A 19,496-nucleotide genomic window follows, 5' to 3' on the forward strand; every position below is an offset into this window, starting at 1 on the left:
CAGATCTCTGAGTTTGAGGCCAGCCTGGTCTACAGAGTGAGTTCCAGGACAGCCAGGGCTACACAGAGAAACCCTGTCTCAAAACCAAAAAAAAAAAAAAAAGAAAGAAAGAACCCACATTTAAAAATTAAAAATAAGCTGCACTGGTGGCATATGCCTTTCTTTGATCCCAGCACTTAGGAGGCAGAGGCAGGCAGATCTCTGAGTTTGAGGCCAGTATGGCCTATAGAACGAGTTCCAGGACATCCAAGGCTACAGAAAGGAACTCTTGTCCTGAAGGAAAAAAAAAAAAAAAAAGCAAACAAACAAATAAAGCAAGTAGGCCAGTGAGATGCCTCAGCACATAAAAGTGCCTGCTGCCAACCTTGAGGATCTGAGTTCATTAATTCCCAGGACTTATACCATAGAGGAGAAAACTGACTTCTGCAAGTTGTTCTTGGACCTCCCCCTTCATGCAATGACATATGTGAACAAACACACACACACACACACAAATAATCATTTTTTAAAAGTTCTAGGCCTGGTGGTACATGCTTACAATCCCAGCACCTGAGAGAGAGAGACAGGTAGGTAGAGCCTTTGGGTGGCCAGCCTTGCTCTTTCAGCAACTTCCAGGTTCAGCAAGACCTTATCAGAAAAACAAGGCAGAGAGCAACTCAAGAAGATACTAGCTGCTTTCTGGCTACAACACACAACCATGCACAAGAATACGCATGTACATGCATACACTCAAAAACACAGCTTGCAGGATCTCATTAAGGTTAGCAATACATACACCTTCACGGTATTCTTGTAATTAGCACCTACCTATTCATGCATACAGATAGCCTCCTTGACCAGGTGTAGTGGTGCATACCTCTAATCCCACCTTTGCAACATAAAGGCAGGAGGCTCTCTATGAGTTTGAGGACTACGTAGTGAGACCCTATCTCAAACAAAATACAAAACAGATAACTTCATAGCTCCACATTCACATCTGCAATCAGCCCTTTGCGGTGGTAGTTTGTTCCAAGACCCTTATAAATGCCAAAGTCTCCAGATGTTTATCTTTTACTTTAGATGATAGACAATTTCATGTAACTTCTTCACAACCTCCCAAAGATTTTTTAAAGCAGCTTTAGACAGTATTAGAGCCTGATAATCAGGGGGAAAGTCTCTGTGTGTTTAGTACACACAATTTTGAGTGTGTGTGGCATATATATACACACATATATATATTCATATGTGCAGCTGTGTGTACATCCATGTGCACTGCATGTCAAGGCCAGAGGTTGACACTTGGGTGTCTTCATCAATCACTCGCCATATTTTCTTTTTTTCCAGTTATTTATTACTTTTGTATATGTTGTTTTGCCTCAGTGTCTGTCTGTGCACCATGTGCATGCAGGGCCCTTGGAGACCAGAAGAGGGCGTCACGACCCCTGGAAATAGAGTTACTGGTGTTTGGGGCTGCCATGTGGGTTCTGGAGATTGAATCAGATACTCTAGAACAGCCAATGTTATGAACTCTTGAACTGTCCCTTCAGCCCCTGCATCTTATTTTTTGATGTAAGGTCTCTCACTGGATCTGTAGCCCACCGACTGGCTAGGCTGGCTGCCCCACCGACTGGCTAGGCTGGCTGCCCCATGGTGAGCTCCAGGAATCTGCCTGTTCTGTTTCCTTAGCACTACCAACATAGATGTGTGTGCTAGAAATCCAGACTCAGATTTTCATGTTTATCCAGCAAGCATTTTACCTATTGAGCCATCTCCCCAACATGCAATATTGTGAGATATTTTCTTTCTTTTTCTTTTCCTCCTTTCTCTCCTCCTTTGTCTTCTTCAGCAGGGTCTCATGAAGTCTAGACTCAATTCTTTATATCATTGAGACTAGCCTTGAACCTGTTTTCTTCCGACATCCACCTCCCAAGTGCTGGGATTATCTGTGTGCCCACTGACGGATATATTTAGTCAGTGCTGAATCCATGGGTGCAGAGTCCAGGGATACGTCATCTGTACTCAGTTCCTGTACTAGAACTTGATTGAGGTCCTGTTCCTCCCTTTGTCTCCCCTGTTAACAGGATCTATAGTCACTGTAATGCTGCCTGCTACAGAAGATGAAAGGTAGTGGTAGAACACACAGCATGTAGTATAGTTTGAAGAATGGGTTCTTGTTTCATTGAAGCAAAAGGAGACAAAGGCCAGCAAGATGGCTCCAAGGGTAAAGGTGCTTGCCATCAAGCCTGATAACCAGAGTTCTGTCCTCTGGATCCACATGGTAGAAGGAGAAAACTGACTCCTAGTTGTGTTATAAATTCACACATTTAAGAACATGCAGATACACACACACACATACACACACACACACACACACACACACACGATTTTAAAATTTTTAAGACAAAGTTTAGCAGACTAATAAATAACACACCGTTCTGACAGCATTGTCTCTGTTCTGTCGCAGCCCCACATCTTTTGTTCTGGCTTTCAAAGTTTCCTAAAACTTGCCTGGGGGTTTCCAGTAAGTTTAGGATAGCCCAAGCAAGACTCTCAAGACCCACACACCCCGCTCTCCGTCACTCACCTGGGTCCACTTATCCTTAGGCCACTTCCTCTTCCTGTCTGCCTGCTTCTCGGTTGTCTCTGGCTCTGTTGCCTTTCTGTATGGATGCTTAGATTGGTACCTTCAGACAGCGGAGGAGTAAGGACGCATTCACATCCTTCCTGCAACCGCTGGGCACGTAGGGAGGGACAAGAATGGGATTTGGAGGACAAGTAGAGAAACATGGAGTTGGGACAGAGAGAGGTGTGCTGGTAAACAACAGAGACTGGAATCTCACCTATGGCGCCAACAGCCATGCACCCTGCCATCTGTACACCAGCCATGCACCCTGCCGTCTGTACACCAGCCATGCACCCTGCCGTCTGTACACCAGCCATGCACCCTGCCGTCTGTACACCAGCACCCTCATCTTTGAGATGAGAGTGAAAATAATGAAATGATACAGGCAGCACAGTTACCTAGCACCCAGCTCACAGTGGTTGTTGCTTCTTAGTTTCGAGGCAGGGGAGCATGTGTATGCAGCTGTGAAAGCCAAATGTTGACACTGGTGACTTCGTCAGTGGCTTTCCATCTTTTTTTAATGTATAGTTTTTATTTATTCCTTGAGAATTCCATATGTGTGTGTGTACAGTGTGTTTTGATCATATCCACCTTCTACTCTTTCTCCCACAATTCCTCCACCCATATTCTCCCTGCCATGTCTCCCAATCTAATTTCATGTACTCTTTTTTTTTAAACAGGTTCTCACTGTGTATCTATCCTTAGCTGGCCTGGAACACACTCTATAGATTAGGCTGAACTGGATCTCTGTGTCTGCCTCCTGAGTGCTGGGTTTAAAACTGTGCCACCAAACCTAGATCATATTTTGGGTTTTGTTTGTTTAATTTACGGAGTCCATCTGATGCTTGGGGGAGGGGAGACACAACCAACCAGAGCCACACCCCTGAAGAAAACTGCCCTCCCTCCCCCTAGAGTCCATTAAGTAGCAATGGCTCCTCAGCCAGGACTGGTGCCTCCTGAGCCCCCCACCCCCACCCCTTGTTCTCTACCTGACACTTTGAGACAGGATCTCTCACTGAACTTGTGATTCCGCCTGTGCTGGGATCACAGCTGGGCATGTGCCCCGTGCCTGGGTTTCTTGTCTGTTTTTTAATGGGTAATTGAACTCAGGTCCTCATGCTTGCATGGCAAGCACTTTACCAGTTGAGCCATCACCGCTATTCTGTCCTTCACGGTTCTGAGCTCCTCTTAAGACTCGGTCTCTCTTGTTTCTTGGAGGTCAGGTTGCCAAACTTTTCCAGGACTCGAGTCTGGGAAACACCGTCAACATCCTCGTCACTCGCCTTATCCTGCTCACAGAGGACCAGGTATGCAACTGGGGTGTGTCTCACCCTCTCTCTGTCCGCACCATTGATGCCTGATATCTCAGTGGCGGGGCACCCATGCACCTCAATCTTTCCATCCACAGCCCACCCTGGAGATCACCCATCATGCCGGGAAGTCACTGGACAGCTTCTGTAAGTGGCAGAAATCCATCGTGAGCCACAGTGGCCATGGCAACGCCATCCCAGAGAACGGTGTGGCAAACCATGACACAGCTGTGCTCATCACACGGTAAGGAGCAGGGAGGACTCCAGGGCTGAGGCCAATGGAGCAAGTAGAAGAGGTGTCATCAGAGTCTAAGGCAGGGGAACAGTTGTGCGTGGAGGATAGAAGGGCTCCTTTAATTTAAGGAGCCAAGGACCTGAAAATGGGAGATGACATTTGAGCCCTCACTACGCAGGCATTTATTCCATTCAGTCACTTAGTCAGTCATGTACTGTCAGCATCCTCAAGACTGGCGATTGGTTCTAATGAAGGCACAGCATAAGGCTTAGGCAGGACTCAACCCTCAGAGCCAGTAAAGGCATTTTCAACTGAGCACTGAAGGAAGTAGGAAGGTCAAGAAGTCAAGTTCATCCAGGGCTACAAAAGACCTTGTCGCTCTCTCTTGCACGCGCACACACACCCAAGCATACGCTCTCCTACCTGTTCTTGTCTTCTATGCTAAAACTGAGACCTCTAAGGAGGCCACCCAGCTCTCTCACTGCCCTGAAATCTGTTTCCACAGCTATGACATCTGCATCTACAAGAACAAACCCTGTGGCACTCTAGGTATTGAGTCCCATTGGTGGCAGGCACCATGGAGGGTGGCTGTGATCCTGGGGTGAGACCTCCTGTGGTGGATAGAACCTAGCCTGCACATCTTTGGGTCCCTTGACCCACCCCACATTCCCATTTCCCAGGCCTGGCCCCTGTGGGTGGGATGTGTGAGCGCGAGAGGAGCTGCAGTATCAATGAAGATATCGGCCTGGCCACAGCTTTCACCATCGCCCATGAGATCGGGCACACGTGAGGCCAAGGGACACAGGATCGGGGAGGCTGAGAGGATCTGGGTTGGGGTCCCTTAGTTTCTAGCAGAGCTGACACCCCTCTCCTCAGATTTGGCATGAATCACGACGGTGTGGGGAACGGCTGTGGGGCCCGTGGTCAGGACCCAGCAAAGCTCATGGCTGCACACATTACCATGAAGACTAATCCGTTTGTGTGGTCATCATGCAGTCGAGACTACATCACCAGCTTTCTGGAGTGAGCATGGGCCACATCACCCACTAAGTGGGGCACAGACATGTTGGGAGAGCTGACTTCACCACCACACCTAGCTGGTATAACCCTGAAGTCTTCGCCTTTCGGCCCCTTGGCATGACAGCTGTTTTCTTCTAATCCTAGCTCCGGCCTGGGGCTTTGCTTGAATAACCGGCCTCCCAGACAGGACTTCGTGTACCCAACGGTGGCTCCTGGCCAGGCCTATGATGCCGATGAGCAGTGCCGATTCCAGCATGGAGTCAAATCGCGTCAGTGTAAATACGGGGTAGAGAGAGCCTTCCTGCTTTCCTTCCTGGGAAGGGGAGGTGACCACAGGGTGGGAAGTTTCACTGGACACCCTCCTGGGGAAGCAGAGGGACAAGACAGCAGGGAAAGAGATGAAATGAACTCCGTACTCCCTGTAGGGATGTGGGAGGACCAGAGTGTGTGAAGTATCCACATGGCAAGCAAACCAGCAAACACTGAGAATTAGAATGTAGTTCTGAGCCGGGCAGTGGTGGCGCACGCCTTTAATCCCAGCACTTGGGAGGCAGAGGCAGGCGGATTTCTGAGTTTGAGGCCAGCCTGGTCTACAGAGTGAGTTCCAGGCCAGCCAGGGCTATACAGAGAAACCCTGTCTCGAAAAAAAAACAAAACAAAACAAAACAAAAAGAGTGTAGTTCTGAGCTTGGGGAAGGAAGAGACTCAGGGAAGGGTTTGTTTTGTAAGCCTAAGTTATGATCAACAAAACCATATATAAGCTTGGCATGGTTGTGCATGTTTTTGGTTTTTTTTAAAGATTGATTTATTCATTTTATATTTGTAAGTACACTGTAGCTGTTTTCAGACACATCAGAAGAAAGAGGACATATGATCCTTTTACAGATGGTTGTGAGCCACCATGTGGTTGCTGGGAATTGAACTCAGGACCTCTGGAAGAGTAGTCAGTGCTCTTAACTGCTGAGCCATCTCCCCAGCCCCGGTTGTGCATGTTTTAAACCAGGCACTGGGGAAGCAGTGGTGGGTAGATTCCTGGGGCTCGCTGGCCAGCCACCCCATTTCAGATTTGGTGAGAAACTTTGTTTCAAAAAACAAGAAGAATGGCTACCTAGGAACAACAGACAAGGTTGGCCTCTGGTTTCAACATGCATGTGTGCCATGCATGTGTGAGTGCCTGTGCACATGAGTGTGTACACACATACACACACTGTGCACACTCCCGAGCACATGCACACCCAGTGGGATGGCTTGCATGTCTGGACAGCTAATTTGAGGGCTAGATTAGAGTGCCTCCTAAAGGCCACTTGTGGGCTACAGCAACAGTGACCTCTAGTTACGAGCAACATATGCAGATTCTTGGTGAAATAGTTTCCCTAGAAATGGGGCTACTACTTTACTTGCCAATGAACCGAGAGAGCCTCCTGGGAACTCTGACTAGCTCCCTTATCTTCCCTAAGGTTCAGACTCAGATTTTGATCTTGGCATCAGTGAATGAGCTAGGGCAGGCTTGTGTGTGTTGGGGAGGAGGCGCACACCTTTAATCCCAGCACTCAGAAGGCAGAGGCAGGTGGACCTGTGTGAGTTTGAAGTCATAACATAACAAGTTCCAGGCCTGCCAGTGTTATCTGCAGTGAGACCCCATCTCAGAAATATGAGCTGAGTAACTGGGAAGCTATCTCAGGGTGTAAGAGCACTTGCTACATAAGTACAAGTGTCTGAATTCAAAATTTGAGCACCCACATGAATCCCTAGTACTGTAGTGGGGTAGATACAGCCTACGGGGACTTCCTAACACTTTGTTCAGTGAGAGACCATATCTTAAGGGAATAAGGCAGAAAGAGATAGAGAAAAAAAGTGAGTTGGGGTGCAGAGGACCCCACTCCCGGCTTTCCCTCCCCACTCCCGGAAGCTAGAGGTCTGCTGGCTCCCTGTGTTGGTGACAGTTCAGCCAGTTAGTGCCTCCTCTGCCCAGCTCCATCATTTCCTTAATCACATTCTGACCCAGTTCAGCCTCAGTCCTAGTGAGCCCAGCGCTCCAGTCTGCCACACTCTCCACAGGAAGCCACTGCATTTACATAGCTATTCCCAAGATTGGTGCAAAAGACACCAGGTGACTATCAAACTGCTCTCACTTCCTCTCACTGTAACACAAAGAAATACATGCTGAAGCAAGCAGTGTTTTGACATATTTACTTTATTTCTTTTTTAAGACAAGGTCTCACTATGTAGTCATAGCTGGCCTGGAATTTGCTATGTAGACCAGGCTGGCCTCACACTCTCAGAGATCCACTGGCTGCTGGGATCATAGGTCTGCGCCACTGTGCGTTGCCAGACATTTTTACTCTTGCCCCACCCCAACCTTAATTTTGCTGGTCACCCCAGCACCTTCTAAGGAATTCTGGGTCCACCTGTGAATGTCTTCTGTGTCTTGGAACTTAATAAGGATGATAGTAGCTTATGCTTACTGAGAATTTCATGTGTGCCAAGCACATGGTGTATTATCTTATTTAAACTTCCAGTAAACATTGCCCCAAGCAACAGGGGCTTCAGGAGGGTAGTGTGTGTGTGTGTGTGTGTGCGCGTGTGTGTGTGTGCGCGCACATGTGCTAAAATTGTAAGAACACAAGCTGCTGTACTTTGAACATAGATTTCTCCTTTAAGTCAGTATTTTGCTTCAGTGTTGAAAATTTTCCTTTATGTGTTATGTGGAAGGCATACATACATGTGTTATGTGAAAGGCATACATACATGTATTATGTGTTATGTGGAAGGCATACATTCATGTGTTATGTGTTATGTGGAAAGCATACATACATGTGGGAGCCAAAGAATTGCTTTTGGGAGTCTGATCTCCTACCATAGGTTCCAAGAATCAAACTCAAGTCATCAGGGTGGTTTTACCTACTGAGCCATCTTGTCAGCATAGCTATCTGTTTGTCTCTACCTCCCAGTCTCTTTTAGATGTTTTTGTATTATTGATGTGTTTGTGTGCCTGTGTGTTTATATACAAGTGCCTAGAGGCCAGATGAAGAACATCAGATCTCCCCAAGCTGGAGTTGCTGGTGTTTGTGAGCTGGAATCCAAACTCTGGTCCTCAAAATAAACAGCATGTGCTGTAAGTGCTGACCCCACCTCTCCACGCCAGCACCCCACACCTAGACCACTCTTTGACTTCATATTTTACAAAAGGATATCGTGGAGGGGAACTATTAGAACCGCAAGCTTTATCCGAGACTGGCAGTGGGTTAAACTGAACCATTTATTTATTTGTGTCATTACTTTTGAAACAAGGTTTTTCATTGGTCAGGAACCAACCTGTCTCTACCTCTTCAATGTGAGGATATACAAACAAGGATATACAAAACTACATCTGACTTTGTTTGTTTGTTTAGTAGCACTTACATTTTTACACATGTGAGTGTTTTTCATGTGTGTGTGTGCCTGGTCCCTGCTGAGGTCAGAAGACAAGGTTAGACCCCCTGGCTCTGGAGTTACTGAGATATCATGTGGATGTGAGACCCAAGTCCAGGTCCTCTACAAGTGTACCAAGTGCTAACTACTACGCCATCTCCCTCACCTGGCTTTTTCACTTGAGTGCTAGGGAATGAATTCAGGTCCTTCTGCTTATGTGGCGAATACTTTACTGACTAAGCTAGCTCCCTAGACTCTGAACCTTTTATTTTTGAACAAAACATCTTCCTGACATATAAAAAGCATTTGCTACATGTGAATCGGTGGATAGGAGCTGGGCTGAGTTGGTACTGTGCTTGCCTAGCGTGTATGAAGCGTGGGTTCTATCTAAGCACTTTTGAGGTGAAAGGTCAGAAGTTCAAGGTCATCCTTGGCTACACAGTCTGATGGAGGGTAGCCGGGGATACAGAAGACCCTTGCTAAAGAATAAGAATAATTGGTTAATATATGTAGAGCTTAATTCCTGGTCTAGCATTATCTGTGCTCATTGTTATCTAATCAGAGAACATTTATGTAAGCTATCTCATTGACCCTGTTAAAAAACAGGTGTTGGAACTGGCCATCTTATAAATGAAAAAAACAGGCGTAGATAAGAGCTGTGATTCAGTACAAAGTTGAAATCTGGAGTAGCCTAGGAATTATTACATATTCAAGTGTCTCCTTGTGAAGCGGAGGTCAGAAGCAGGGCTGGAATAAGTGCATCTTAAGGAGTGTAGAGTGGGGTTGGAGCTCAAGTGGTTTCATGGTCTTATAAGTAGCCATGAAAATACAAGTCAGGTGAAGACAGAAAGCCTGGCACGTCCCTGTGAGAGGCAGAAATCATACTCTCTGGAGAGAGCTGTTGTTTAAGGAGTGTTCTTGAAATGTGTGTGCAGGTATCTCTTGAGCTGACTCTAGAACGGTACCTACTTATAACCATTGCTTAGTTCAAATCCAGGTCTTCAAATCCAAGCCTCTCATCAGCCTGGAACTCAGGGATTGGCTTGGAAGGGTTTTGTTCAAAGAGGATTACAGATGGATTCTTGGATGGAGGATTCTGAGAGGGCAGGGTAGGAGGTAGGCTAGAGTGAAATTCCACTGTGTCTGAACACGATGAGACTTCTCTCCAGGGATACTAACCTTGACCTAAACAATCAAAACAGCTTTCTGGGACTGCTTCAGTTTTGTGTAACAAACAAATGACCTGAGCCAGCCCAAGCAGGATGCAGAGGAAGTAGAGAACCGGCCCCACAAATTTCATCAGAACCTACCTAGTCTTGAACCTGCCACGCATTCTCACAGCTGAGAAAAACTACAAAGGAAATCCTTGTCCTGGGATAGCCCTGACTTTTCAAATTTTTCTCTCCTGTGTTGTTTCACTGGCCCCCCCCCCAAAAGTAAAAATCCTTGCTGTTTTCCATAGTAGGTCCCCCCAGGTTTGGGAAGAACCTGAAATCAGTAAGATTCAATGCCCATTTCAAAGATCTGGGTTAGACTAGGCTGTAAGTAGTATGACACCTAACTAGTGACTATGGGGTGTTTTTTTTTTTTTTCTGTAAAATTACATTATTTATTTTGGGCATTTTATTTATTTTGGGCATGTTTATTCCACAGCATGTGTGTGGAGGTCAAAGGACAATTTCAGGAGTCCTTTCCTCCTTTCCCCATGTAGATCCTAGGGATTGAATTCAGGTCTTCAGGCTTGGCAGCAAGTGCCTTTACCTGTTGAGCCATCTTTATGTCTTAGGAGGACGTTATCTTTCCACATGGTTTTCTTGCACCAAAATAAATGTCACAATGCTCAAAGGAGTTTTTATAGCAAGTATAAATGTTCCATACATACTGACAAAAGAGAAGTATCAGGCCGTGATCCCAAAGGGGGATCATTAGGACCCGGGAAAGTGCTGGGTCCCCCAAGGCATGCCTGTGGGATGACAATGAGCCTGAGGGGTCTCTTCCATTCTGCAGGAGGTCTGCAGTGAACTATGGTGTCTGAGCAAGAGTAATCGGTGCATCACCAACAGCATCCCAGCTGCTGAGGGAACACTGTGCCAAACACACACTATCGACAAAGGGGTGAGCACCAGCCAAGAACTTTCCCCTGTGCCCTGCCTTCTCTGCCTGAGCCCACAGCCCTGGCATCTCAAGCCACACCCTTCACATTTGTTTAAAAGGCTGTGGGTACTGTTTCTGTTTAAGCCATGCCTGTTGCTTGAACAGTGTTAAGTCCTTAGCCATGCATCTGGATTCAGGCTGTGATGCAGTGTATCAGACTCCCTGCCTCAGATCCAGCCTTTCCTCATGTTACACACCCCCATTCCAGAGTGAACTGCACCTGTCATCTGGGGGATGGTGGACAGAAAAGAGGCATTGAAGCCAGAGGTCTGTAAAGTCACACTCATCCCTTTCCTCCCCTTTTTCCTCTCTCATCCTTCCCCCAGTGGTGCTACAAACGAGTGTGTGTCCCCTTTGGGTCTCGGCCAGAGGGTGTAGATGGGGCCTGGGGCCCGTGGACTCCATGGGGTGACTGCAGCAGGTCATGTGGTGGTGGTGTATCATCTTCCAGCCGTCACTGCGACAGCCCCAGGTCAGCGCTTGAGACCCTCTCCTAACGGTGAGACAACCCTCAGTCCTATCTCCACTGCCTCATCTCTCTCCACTGACCCCTGCTCCTTCCAGGCCAACCATTGGGGGGAAATACTGTCTTGGCGAGAGACGGAGGCACCGGTCCTGCAACACCAATGTGAGTTTTACAAGGAACCCTTCTCCAAACTCTCCATGGTCCTGCTCCAGCCACCCATCTTTGCCCTGTCACCCTATCACCTTCCCTCCACCCCAGCACCTCCCTTGTCATCTGGTCTTCAAACTGTTTGACCTCAGAAATAAGCTCCCTTAAAATAATTGTCCTCACTCCCCCTGACCCCACTCCAAATTCGGTTTAGTGTCTTCACTCTTCACAGCTCAGACTCCAGCCCCTACTCATTGCTACCCGCCAAAGCCTGACTGATCTTGTTCTCACCAGCATCACACCCGGGTTCTCGCTACCATTCTTTTAGAGTCCATTTTGAGTGCATTGCCCTCTGGAGCTTCCTACTGCTTCCTCCTTAAATGTTGGTGCTCCCTTTGGCTGATGATGGCTCCATTACCTAATCATGAAGATGTTGAAGTGTGCAGCCCAACAGGCCAGAGGAAGGGATGCTCAGAAGTCAGGAAAGGCTGCTCTGGGAGTGAGCAGTGGCCTCTGGGGGCCCCTATGTAGGGATTATCAGAGTGTTTCTATGCTCCTCACATTTAAAAAGAACTCCACCTTTTCCCCCAAACGAGCTCTATCTTATACCTTCTGTCTCATGAAAATTTGAACTCAGGACCCAGGCATCTACCTCCAGCTCAGCCTTAACTTAATATCACCCAGATCACATATCATAAGCCAGGTATGGTAGTACACACTTATGATGCTGGCACTTGGCTGAGGCAGGAGGATTACACATTTGAGGCCAATTTGGCCTGGAAGAGCCTGTCTCAGAAATAAATACACAGCGGCTGGGAAGATGGTTTTAAAGTGCTTCAATGCCAGCACCCAGACAACACAAACACAAATACACATTCACAAAATGTTTAATATGAACCTTTAGCTAGAGTGGACACCACCCATTCTCACCTGGACTCCTGTCTCGCTTGCCTCACTCACTTGACTCATGCCACTCAAAACAACCGTCTCTGCCCTAATTTCTTCATACCTGCTCTAGGACTGTCCACCTGGCTCCCAGGACTTCAGAGAAATGCAGTGCTCTGAATTTGACAGTGTTCCTTTCCGTGGAAAATTCTACACATGGAAGACATACCGAGGAGGTGAGTGAGCCTTCCAGAAGCTGTGGGACCATTGGGTACATCATGGACATCACTCATGGAGCCCTCATCCTCTGCCCAAGGAAACACTTGTCCTTGATACAACTCAATGGCACGTCCTATGCAGGGAAACTTCCCTGTTCACTCTGTCCATGGAGTCTGGGGTCTGTTGCCCTTTTCCCCTCAGGCAGGGAGTTCCAGGGTGACCTGGCTCCAAGTCTGACAGGGCCATGCCCCGCAGGGGGCGTGAAGGCCTGTTCGCTGACTTGCCTAGCAGAAGGCTTCAACTTCTACACGGAGAGAGCTGCAGCTGTGGTGGATGGGACTCCCTGCCGCCCTGACACAGTGGACATTTGTGTCAGCGGCGAGTGCAAGGTAGAGGAGACTCCCGGGTGGAAGGAACGGAGGTTGGGGAGATGATTAGGAGGAGCAGGCATCTCCATGACACCATCAGCACAACCATTGTCTTCCTGTGCAGCATGTGGGCTGTGACAGGGTCCTGGGTTCTGATCTCCGAGAGGACAAATGCCGAGTGTGTGGGGGTGACGGCAGTGCCTGTGAGACCATTGAGGGGGTCTTCAGCCCAGCTTTGCCAGGAACTGGTAAGAATCCTTCCCTCTGCATCCCTCTTGTGACTGGGATCAGGGTTAGTCTCATTATAGTAGCCAAAAACAGTAATTCCTTGGATATGGGGATCCTGTAGCATATAAAGTATAGTCAAGGTCTTGGGAACCCCCAAAAGTCCTGAGAGTACAGACTTGCTCTTAATTTTCTTGTTGAGACAAAATACCTTACCAGAAGAGAGTGTGTGTGTGTGTGTGTGTGTGTGTGTGTGTGTGTGTGTGTGTGTGGTGTTTATCTATCTTGCAGTTTGAGGAGACACAGTACATTATGGTGATTAGCTTTTTCCCTTTTTTGTGCATTCTGGTCCTCTACCCCATTTAGGGTGGATCTTCCCACTTCAGTTAACCTAATTTTAAAAAGCACACATAAACATGCCCAGAGACTTGTCTCCAAGGTGATTCTGGATCCTGTGAAGTTGACAATCAGTGTTAACCAATCACAATCATAATTAGGGAGGCCTTAGCTACTGACTTGGGATCTAGCATATAGAAATTCAGATGAGCTGGGACTGTGGGTCTCACCTCCATCATCCCCGGTTGGAAGGAGGCCATTTTCTATCCTGTGAGTCTAAGGGTCTGGGGAACTCTCTGTACTAGTAGAGGTCTTACTATCAGGAAACTAAGGAGACAGTCAGAATACCCTTTCAGCTTGGGTTGAGAACAAGAACACCCAGGGAGTAGGGGATGAACAGGAAGGATGAAGCTGAAAGCATTGCTGGAGGGATTGTGGCCAGATCCTATATGATTGGCAGAAACCACAAAGAATGAATTGCAGAATGTGTTATTCTCCAGGTAGGCTTAGATTAGGGATGGTTTGCTTGGTTGGCTTAAGACAAGAACATCTGCTCTGGGCAGTGGTGGGCACACAACTTTAATCTCAGCATTTGGGATGCAGAGGCAGAAGAATCACTAAGTTAGAGGCCAGCTTGGTCTACATAGTGAGTTCCAGGACAGCCAGGACTACACAGAGAAACTGTGTCTCGAAGGAAAACAGGAAGAAAAAAAAGAAAGAAAGACTAAAACATCTAGCCTGAGAAAATGTTTAATCAGTAAAGGGTTTGTTGTGCAAACATGAAGATCTGATTTTAATCTGCAGAGTCTACATTAAAAAAAAAATCAATCTGGGCATGGGTCAGGCAGCTCGGTGAGTAAAAGTGTATACCTCACAAGCCTGACAATTTCCAGAACCTAAGGTGGAAGGAAAGAACTAGCTCCTGGCTCCTGGGGTGTGTGTGTGTGTGTGTGTGTGTGTGTGTGTGTGTGTGTGTGTGTGTGATCCTGATCTATACACACACACATACATACACACACAGCCTAGATTACATTAAAGCCTAGATTCAGGTTTAGGGAATAAAGGTGCAAAAGGTGAGAGAGATTCTATAAATACAGCTGATCAGGGGAACCTAGGAACAAAGAGAAAAGTGCTGGGGAGATGGCTTGGTCAATAACACATGCTTGAGGAAGGAGAATGAGGACATGAGTTTGATCCCCAATGCCTATACAAAAACATAGGCACGATGGCACGTGCTTGTAATCATAGCTTTGGGGAGGCAGAGTCAGAAGGATCCCTGAGACACACACACACAAATAGAGTCTCACTGTGTAGCTCTCACTGTCCTGGAACTCATGTAGGCCAGGTTGGCTTAGAACTCATAAAGACCTGCCTGATATTAAAGACCTGCCACTACCCCAGGGAAAAAAAATTAAAAGCAAAATTCTTTTAGGATTCATTTTTTATATAACTAGTAAGTAATTTTTAAAATTTAAGTCTAAAAGAAAAAATATATGACTCCTGAGGAACAATTCCTGAGACTGAACTCTGACCTCCATATGCACATATCGTGTACCTAAAAACCCATGAACACATACATACATACATACATTCAGCAAAGATAAAAGATAGAAAAAAGTTAGACTTAGAAGTTAGAGGATAGGGTGTCCGCCATTCATGATTCTGGGATATAGACTAGAAAGAGTCCGTGTAGACATCCAGGTGACTGGGAGGCAGTAAGCTGTCTGTAAGGAGAAATGTTGGGAGAAGCAAAGAAGACGTTGGGTTGGGAGACAGGGTGAAGATGTCAAAGGACATTGGAGTAATAAGAGAACAAGGAAAGAGAGATGAAAGACTGAGGAATTCTTAGGCCTAAGAGTACCTGATCCCAACCCCTGGAGTGTCCACAGCACCCTAGTGGTAGGATATTGACTAGACTAGGAAGCAGAATACAGCCCAAAGGGGACTGCAGAATCCCACACAGAGGACAGTGTGGGAGTCCAGACATAGAACCTAAGAAGCTCGAGAGCATTGGTGAGCAAATACGTAGTGGTCATAGCTTAGGCAGTCAATAGTGGTGCCTCATGGTAGACCCAGTCTGACACTCAAATCTCAAAATGTCACCTGTATGGATTTTGACTTCCACAGTAACCTTTTCCCTCTGTCTTAACCCAACTTCGCTGCTCAGTAGGACATGAGGAATTAGATTCACCCATTCTAAGAGGCAGCCAGCTTTGGGTTCAAATCATATCTAGCCACTTCTTACCTGTAAACCCCTGGTGGCCTGTCTAGCTTCCCTGGGCCTTGGTTTTACAGTCTGTGAGATGAACACAATGAGATAAGTAGATAGTTCAGTCAGTGTCTTAGGGTTTTACTGCTGTGAACAGATACCATGACCAAGGCAAGTCTTATAAAGGACAACATAAAGGTTATAAAGGTCTGGCTTACAGGTTCAGAAGCTCAGCCCATTATCATCAAGGCAGGAGCATGGTAGCATCCAGGCAGGCATGACAATGGAAGAGCTGAGAGTTCTACAAGTTGTTGCAAAGACTGGCTTCCAGGCAGCTAGGATGAGGGTCTTTAAGCCCATGCCCACAATGACACATTTCCTCTGGCAAGGCCACACCTATTCCAACAAGGCCACACTTCAAAATAACGCCACTCTTTGGGCCAAGCATATTCAAACCACCACAGTCAGTAAAGTGCAAGCATAAGAACTTGTGTTTGATCTCCAGGACCCATTGCATAAAACAGAATCCTGAAAATTGTCCTCTGATCTATACACACCATCCTACCTATCTACCTCCTCTCTCTCTCTCTCTCTCTCTCTCTCTCTCTCTCTCTCTCTCTCTCTCTCTCTCTGTGTGTGTGTGTGTGTGTGTGTGTGTGTGTACCATCCTACCTATCTACCTCCTCTCTCTCTCTCTGTGTGTGTGTGTGTGTGTGTGTGTGTGTGTGTGTGTGTGTGTGAGACAGACAGACAGTCAGACAGACTGAAAATGATGGTCCATTTACTTTATAAGGTCCAGATGAGTTTGTAGTGTTACATCCCTCTAAGCATGTAGCATGGTATGCAGTCATCAGGTGTGAAGAATGAGGGACACAGGAGAATGTAGAGGGTGACAGCTGAATTCTACCACGCAGGGTATGAGGACGTCGTCTGGATCCCCAAAGGCTCAGTCCACATTTTCATCCAAGATCTGAACCTGTCCCTTAGTCACCTGGGTAAGCAAAGACAGGGATAAGGATTATAATTCTATGGGAGTTGGGGGGACAGACAGAATGACTTCAGTTCTGACTCCTGTGTTTTAACCTAGCCCTAAAGGGGGACCAGGAGTCCCTGCTACTGGAGGGTCTACCTGGGACCCCCCAACCTCACCGCCTTCCCCTGGCTGGAACCACATTCCATCTACGGCAGGGGCCAGACCAGGCTCAGAGCCTAGAAGCCCTGGGACCCATTAATGCATCTCTCATCATCATGGTAACAATGAAGCTGGGGGCAAAGCACGGAAGGCCCTGAGTATCCTATGGGGATGGGGATTCCTTGATACCTCCTACTACTGTTTCCTGTACTTCTAGGTGCTGGCCCAGGCAGAGTTGCCTGCTCTCCGCTACCGCTTCAATGCACCCATTGCCCGAGATGCACTGCCTCCCTACTCCTGGCACTATGCCCCCTGGACCAAATGCTCGGCCCAGTGTGCAGGCGGTGAGGCCGGGGCGCGGGCCAGGGACCAGCACCGCAGCCAGCCTGAGCTTCTCCAGACCGGCCAGGGCTGAGATGGCTTCTCCCTTCCCCCAGGCAGCCAGGTCCAAGTGGTGGAGTGCCGAAATCAGCTGGACAGCTCGGCAGTGGCCCCACACTACTGCAGTGCCCACAGCAAATTGCCCAAGAGGCAGCGTGCCTGCAACACAGAACCATGCCCGCCAGAGTAAGTGTCCTCTGTGGGGCGAGATGGCCCAGGGTTGGGTGAGAGTGTTCTCTGCAGTCGGGGTGAGTGCTCCTAGGAGGGTGGAGAGTGAGTGGGTCGCTGGAGAAGTGGGGTGGCAATAGGACAAGCACTGGAGTCAAGGAGCTCAGAAGATCAAGGGGTCAAAACCAGATTGTCAGCTGAATGGACATGCTTGTTATCCCAGCACTTGGGAGGCTGAGACAGAAGGGGTAAGAGTTCAGGGCCAACAGTATTACCTAGTAAATTAGAAGCCACCCTGAGCTGTATAATACCTTGTCTCAAAAACTAAAGTACGGGCTGGAGAGATGGCTCAGAGGTTAAGCGCACTGACTGCTCTTCCAGAGGTCCTGAGTTCAATTCCCAGCAACCACATGGTGGCTCACAACCATCTGTAATGGGATCCAATGCCCTGACCCACAGGAATACATGCAGGCAGAATACTGTATACATATAAATAAATTAAAAAAAAAAAAAAAACTAAAGTACAGGAAGACACTCAAGGTCATACATGTTCATGCACACACATGCACCAAAAAACAAATGAAACAAAATTAATTGTTCTACAGTCTGAGTGATTATGCTCTGTAGTCAAGCTAGTAGCCCAAGACATGGGTTCTCTTCAGATCCCCACCTCCTATATGAAACCTGGATATAGGGTAACGGTGATCTGTGAGGGCAATCTCCTGTCAGTTTTGGAAGACTCGGGTAGTAAATCGGAAGGCTTTCTGGTTGTACTGGCCTGCCCTGCACAGTGCTCGACCCCCTCGCCCCCCACCACAGTTGGGTTGTAGGAAATTGGTCACGATGCAGCCGGAGCTGCGATGCTGGTGTGCGTAGCCGCTCAGTGGTGTGTCAACGCCGGGTGTCTGCTGCAGAGGAGAAAGCCTTAGACGACAGTGCCTGTCCACAGCCACGCCCACCTGTGCTGGAGGCCTGCCAAGGCCCAATGTGCCCTCCTGAGTGGGCAGCCCTGGACTGGTCTGAGGTTAGCTTTCACCTTTTTTCCCACCCAACCCACTCTCAGTACAGAGAGCACATAGGAACTAGACCGTCCATTTGGAAAAGCTCTTAAGGCAACCTTGCCCCAAGCCCTACTGTTACTGTGCTCAGGAGATGTGCATTATGGGTCCCAAGACTTCTGGACTCTGGGCTTGATCTGGCCTTTAACATATGAAAGATGGTACTCAACCCTGGGGCTAGTGGTACTTTGTGGGTGACAAAGTAGCACAGACCGGGTTGGAGGTCAGTACACGGCCCCCTGTCCACTCAATGTGTCACACTGGTCCAGCACCCTGACCGTCCATTGACTATGAAACACCCCCTCCAACTGCAGTGTACCCCAAGCTGTGGGCCTGGTCTCCGCCACCGGGTGGTCCTTTGTAAGAGTGCAGATCAACGATCTACTCTGCCCCCTGGTCACTGCCCTCCTGCAGCCAAGCCACCATCTACTATGCGATGCAACTTGCGCCGCTGCCCTCCTGCACGCTGGGTGGCCAGTGAGTGGGGTGAGGTAGGTAGGCTGTGCCCTCTGGGATAAGGGTGAGGACAGCGGTCGTAGGGAGATGACTCAGTGACTTCTCTCTTCAGTGTTCCACACAGTGTGGCGTGGGCCAGCAGCAGCGCACAGTGCACTGCACCAGCCACACTGGCCAGCCATCCCGAGAGTGCACTGAGGCCCTGCGGCCATCCACCACGCAGCAGTGTGAGGCCAAGTGTGACAGTGTGGTGCCACCTGCAGATGGCCCAGAAGGTATGTGAACCAATGGGACAAAGGGCACCAGGCTTTGAGAAGCCACAAGTAAGCATGGGTCATGTCTTTAAGATTCTATTAAAATTTTACTTAAGGTTTTGCATAATTCATGGGTGAGATGGGGGATGATCTGCCTTGGAGTCCCTGTGAAGATCAGAGGGCAACTTGCAGGCAGCTGATTCTGTCCTTCCATCCATCATGTGGGTCTGAGATTCAAACTCAGATCTCATATAGCCTGGGTTGACTTCCAGCTCAAGCTGATGACAGCCAAGGATGACTTGAACTCCTGATCTTTTAGCCTCCAACTCCCAAGTGCTAGACTTATAGGACTTCACTACCACACACAGCTTTTGCAGTACTGGGGATGGTGGCCAAACTTGACCCAGCCACGCAAAGGTTCTGCCTCCTCAGCCCCCAACCCCGCTCAGGCATTGCTCAT

The 19,496-nt window shown here is 48.0% G+C and overlaps 1 protein-coding gene across 6 annotated transcripts in view; it reads left to right on the forward strand.

Moving 5' to 3' along the window:
• Positions 1-19,496, forward strand: part of Adamts10 (ADAM metallopeptidase with thrombospondin type 1 motif 10) — a 31,188-nt gene that overhangs the window by 9,820 nt on the left and 1,872 nt on the right. For 3 of the 6 annotated variants that reach the window (XM_076919731.1, XM_076919733.1, XM_076919732.1), the window contains exons 6-24: positions 3,826-3,909; positions 4,011-4,156; positions 4,653-4,696; positions 4,828-4,933; positions 5,024-5,170; positions 5,312-5,453; positions 10,586-10,693; positions 11,059-11,204; positions 11,297-11,360; positions 12,364-12,466; positions 12,705-12,838; positions 12,942-13,065; positions 16,502-16,582; positions 16,675-16,838; positions 16,937-17,063; positions 17,157-17,286; positions 18,088-18,292; positions 18,641-18,817; positions 18,895-19,057. In XM_076919731.1, coding sequence (XP_076775846.1) covers positions 3,826-3,909; positions 4,011-4,156; positions 4,653-4,696; positions 4,828-4,933; positions 5,024-5,170; positions 5,312-5,453; positions 10,586-10,693; positions 11,059-11,204; positions 11,297-11,360; positions 12,364-12,466; positions 12,705-12,838; positions 12,942-13,065; positions 16,502-16,582; positions 16,675-16,838; positions 16,937-17,063; positions 17,157-17,286; positions 18,088-18,292; positions 18,641-18,817; positions 18,895-19,057 — 2,395 coding nt within the window. Of the gene's footprint in view, positions 1-3,825; positions 3,910-4,010; positions 4,157-4,652; positions 4,697-4,827; positions 4,934-5,023; positions 5,171-5,311; positions 5,454-10,585; positions 10,694-11,058; positions 11,205-11,296; positions 11,361-12,363; positions 12,467-12,704; positions 12,839-12,941; positions 13,066-16,501; positions 16,583-16,674; positions 16,839-16,936; positions 17,064-17,156; positions 17,287-18,087; positions 18,293-18,640; positions 18,818-18,894; positions 19,058-19,496 lie in introns of those variants that run through there. The other 3 variants (XM_076919734.1, XM_076919735.1, XM_076919736.1) reach the window with 3 other exon arrangements.

The sequence above is a fragment of the Arvicanthis niloticus genome, chromosome 22 (genome assembly GCF_011762505.2).
Source record: "Arvicanthis niloticus isolate mArvNil1 chromosome 22, mArvNil1.pat.X, whole genome shotgun sequence".
Lineage (NCBI taxonomy): Eukaryota > Metazoa > Chordata > Mammalia > Rodentia > Muridae > Arvicanthis > Arvicanthis niloticus.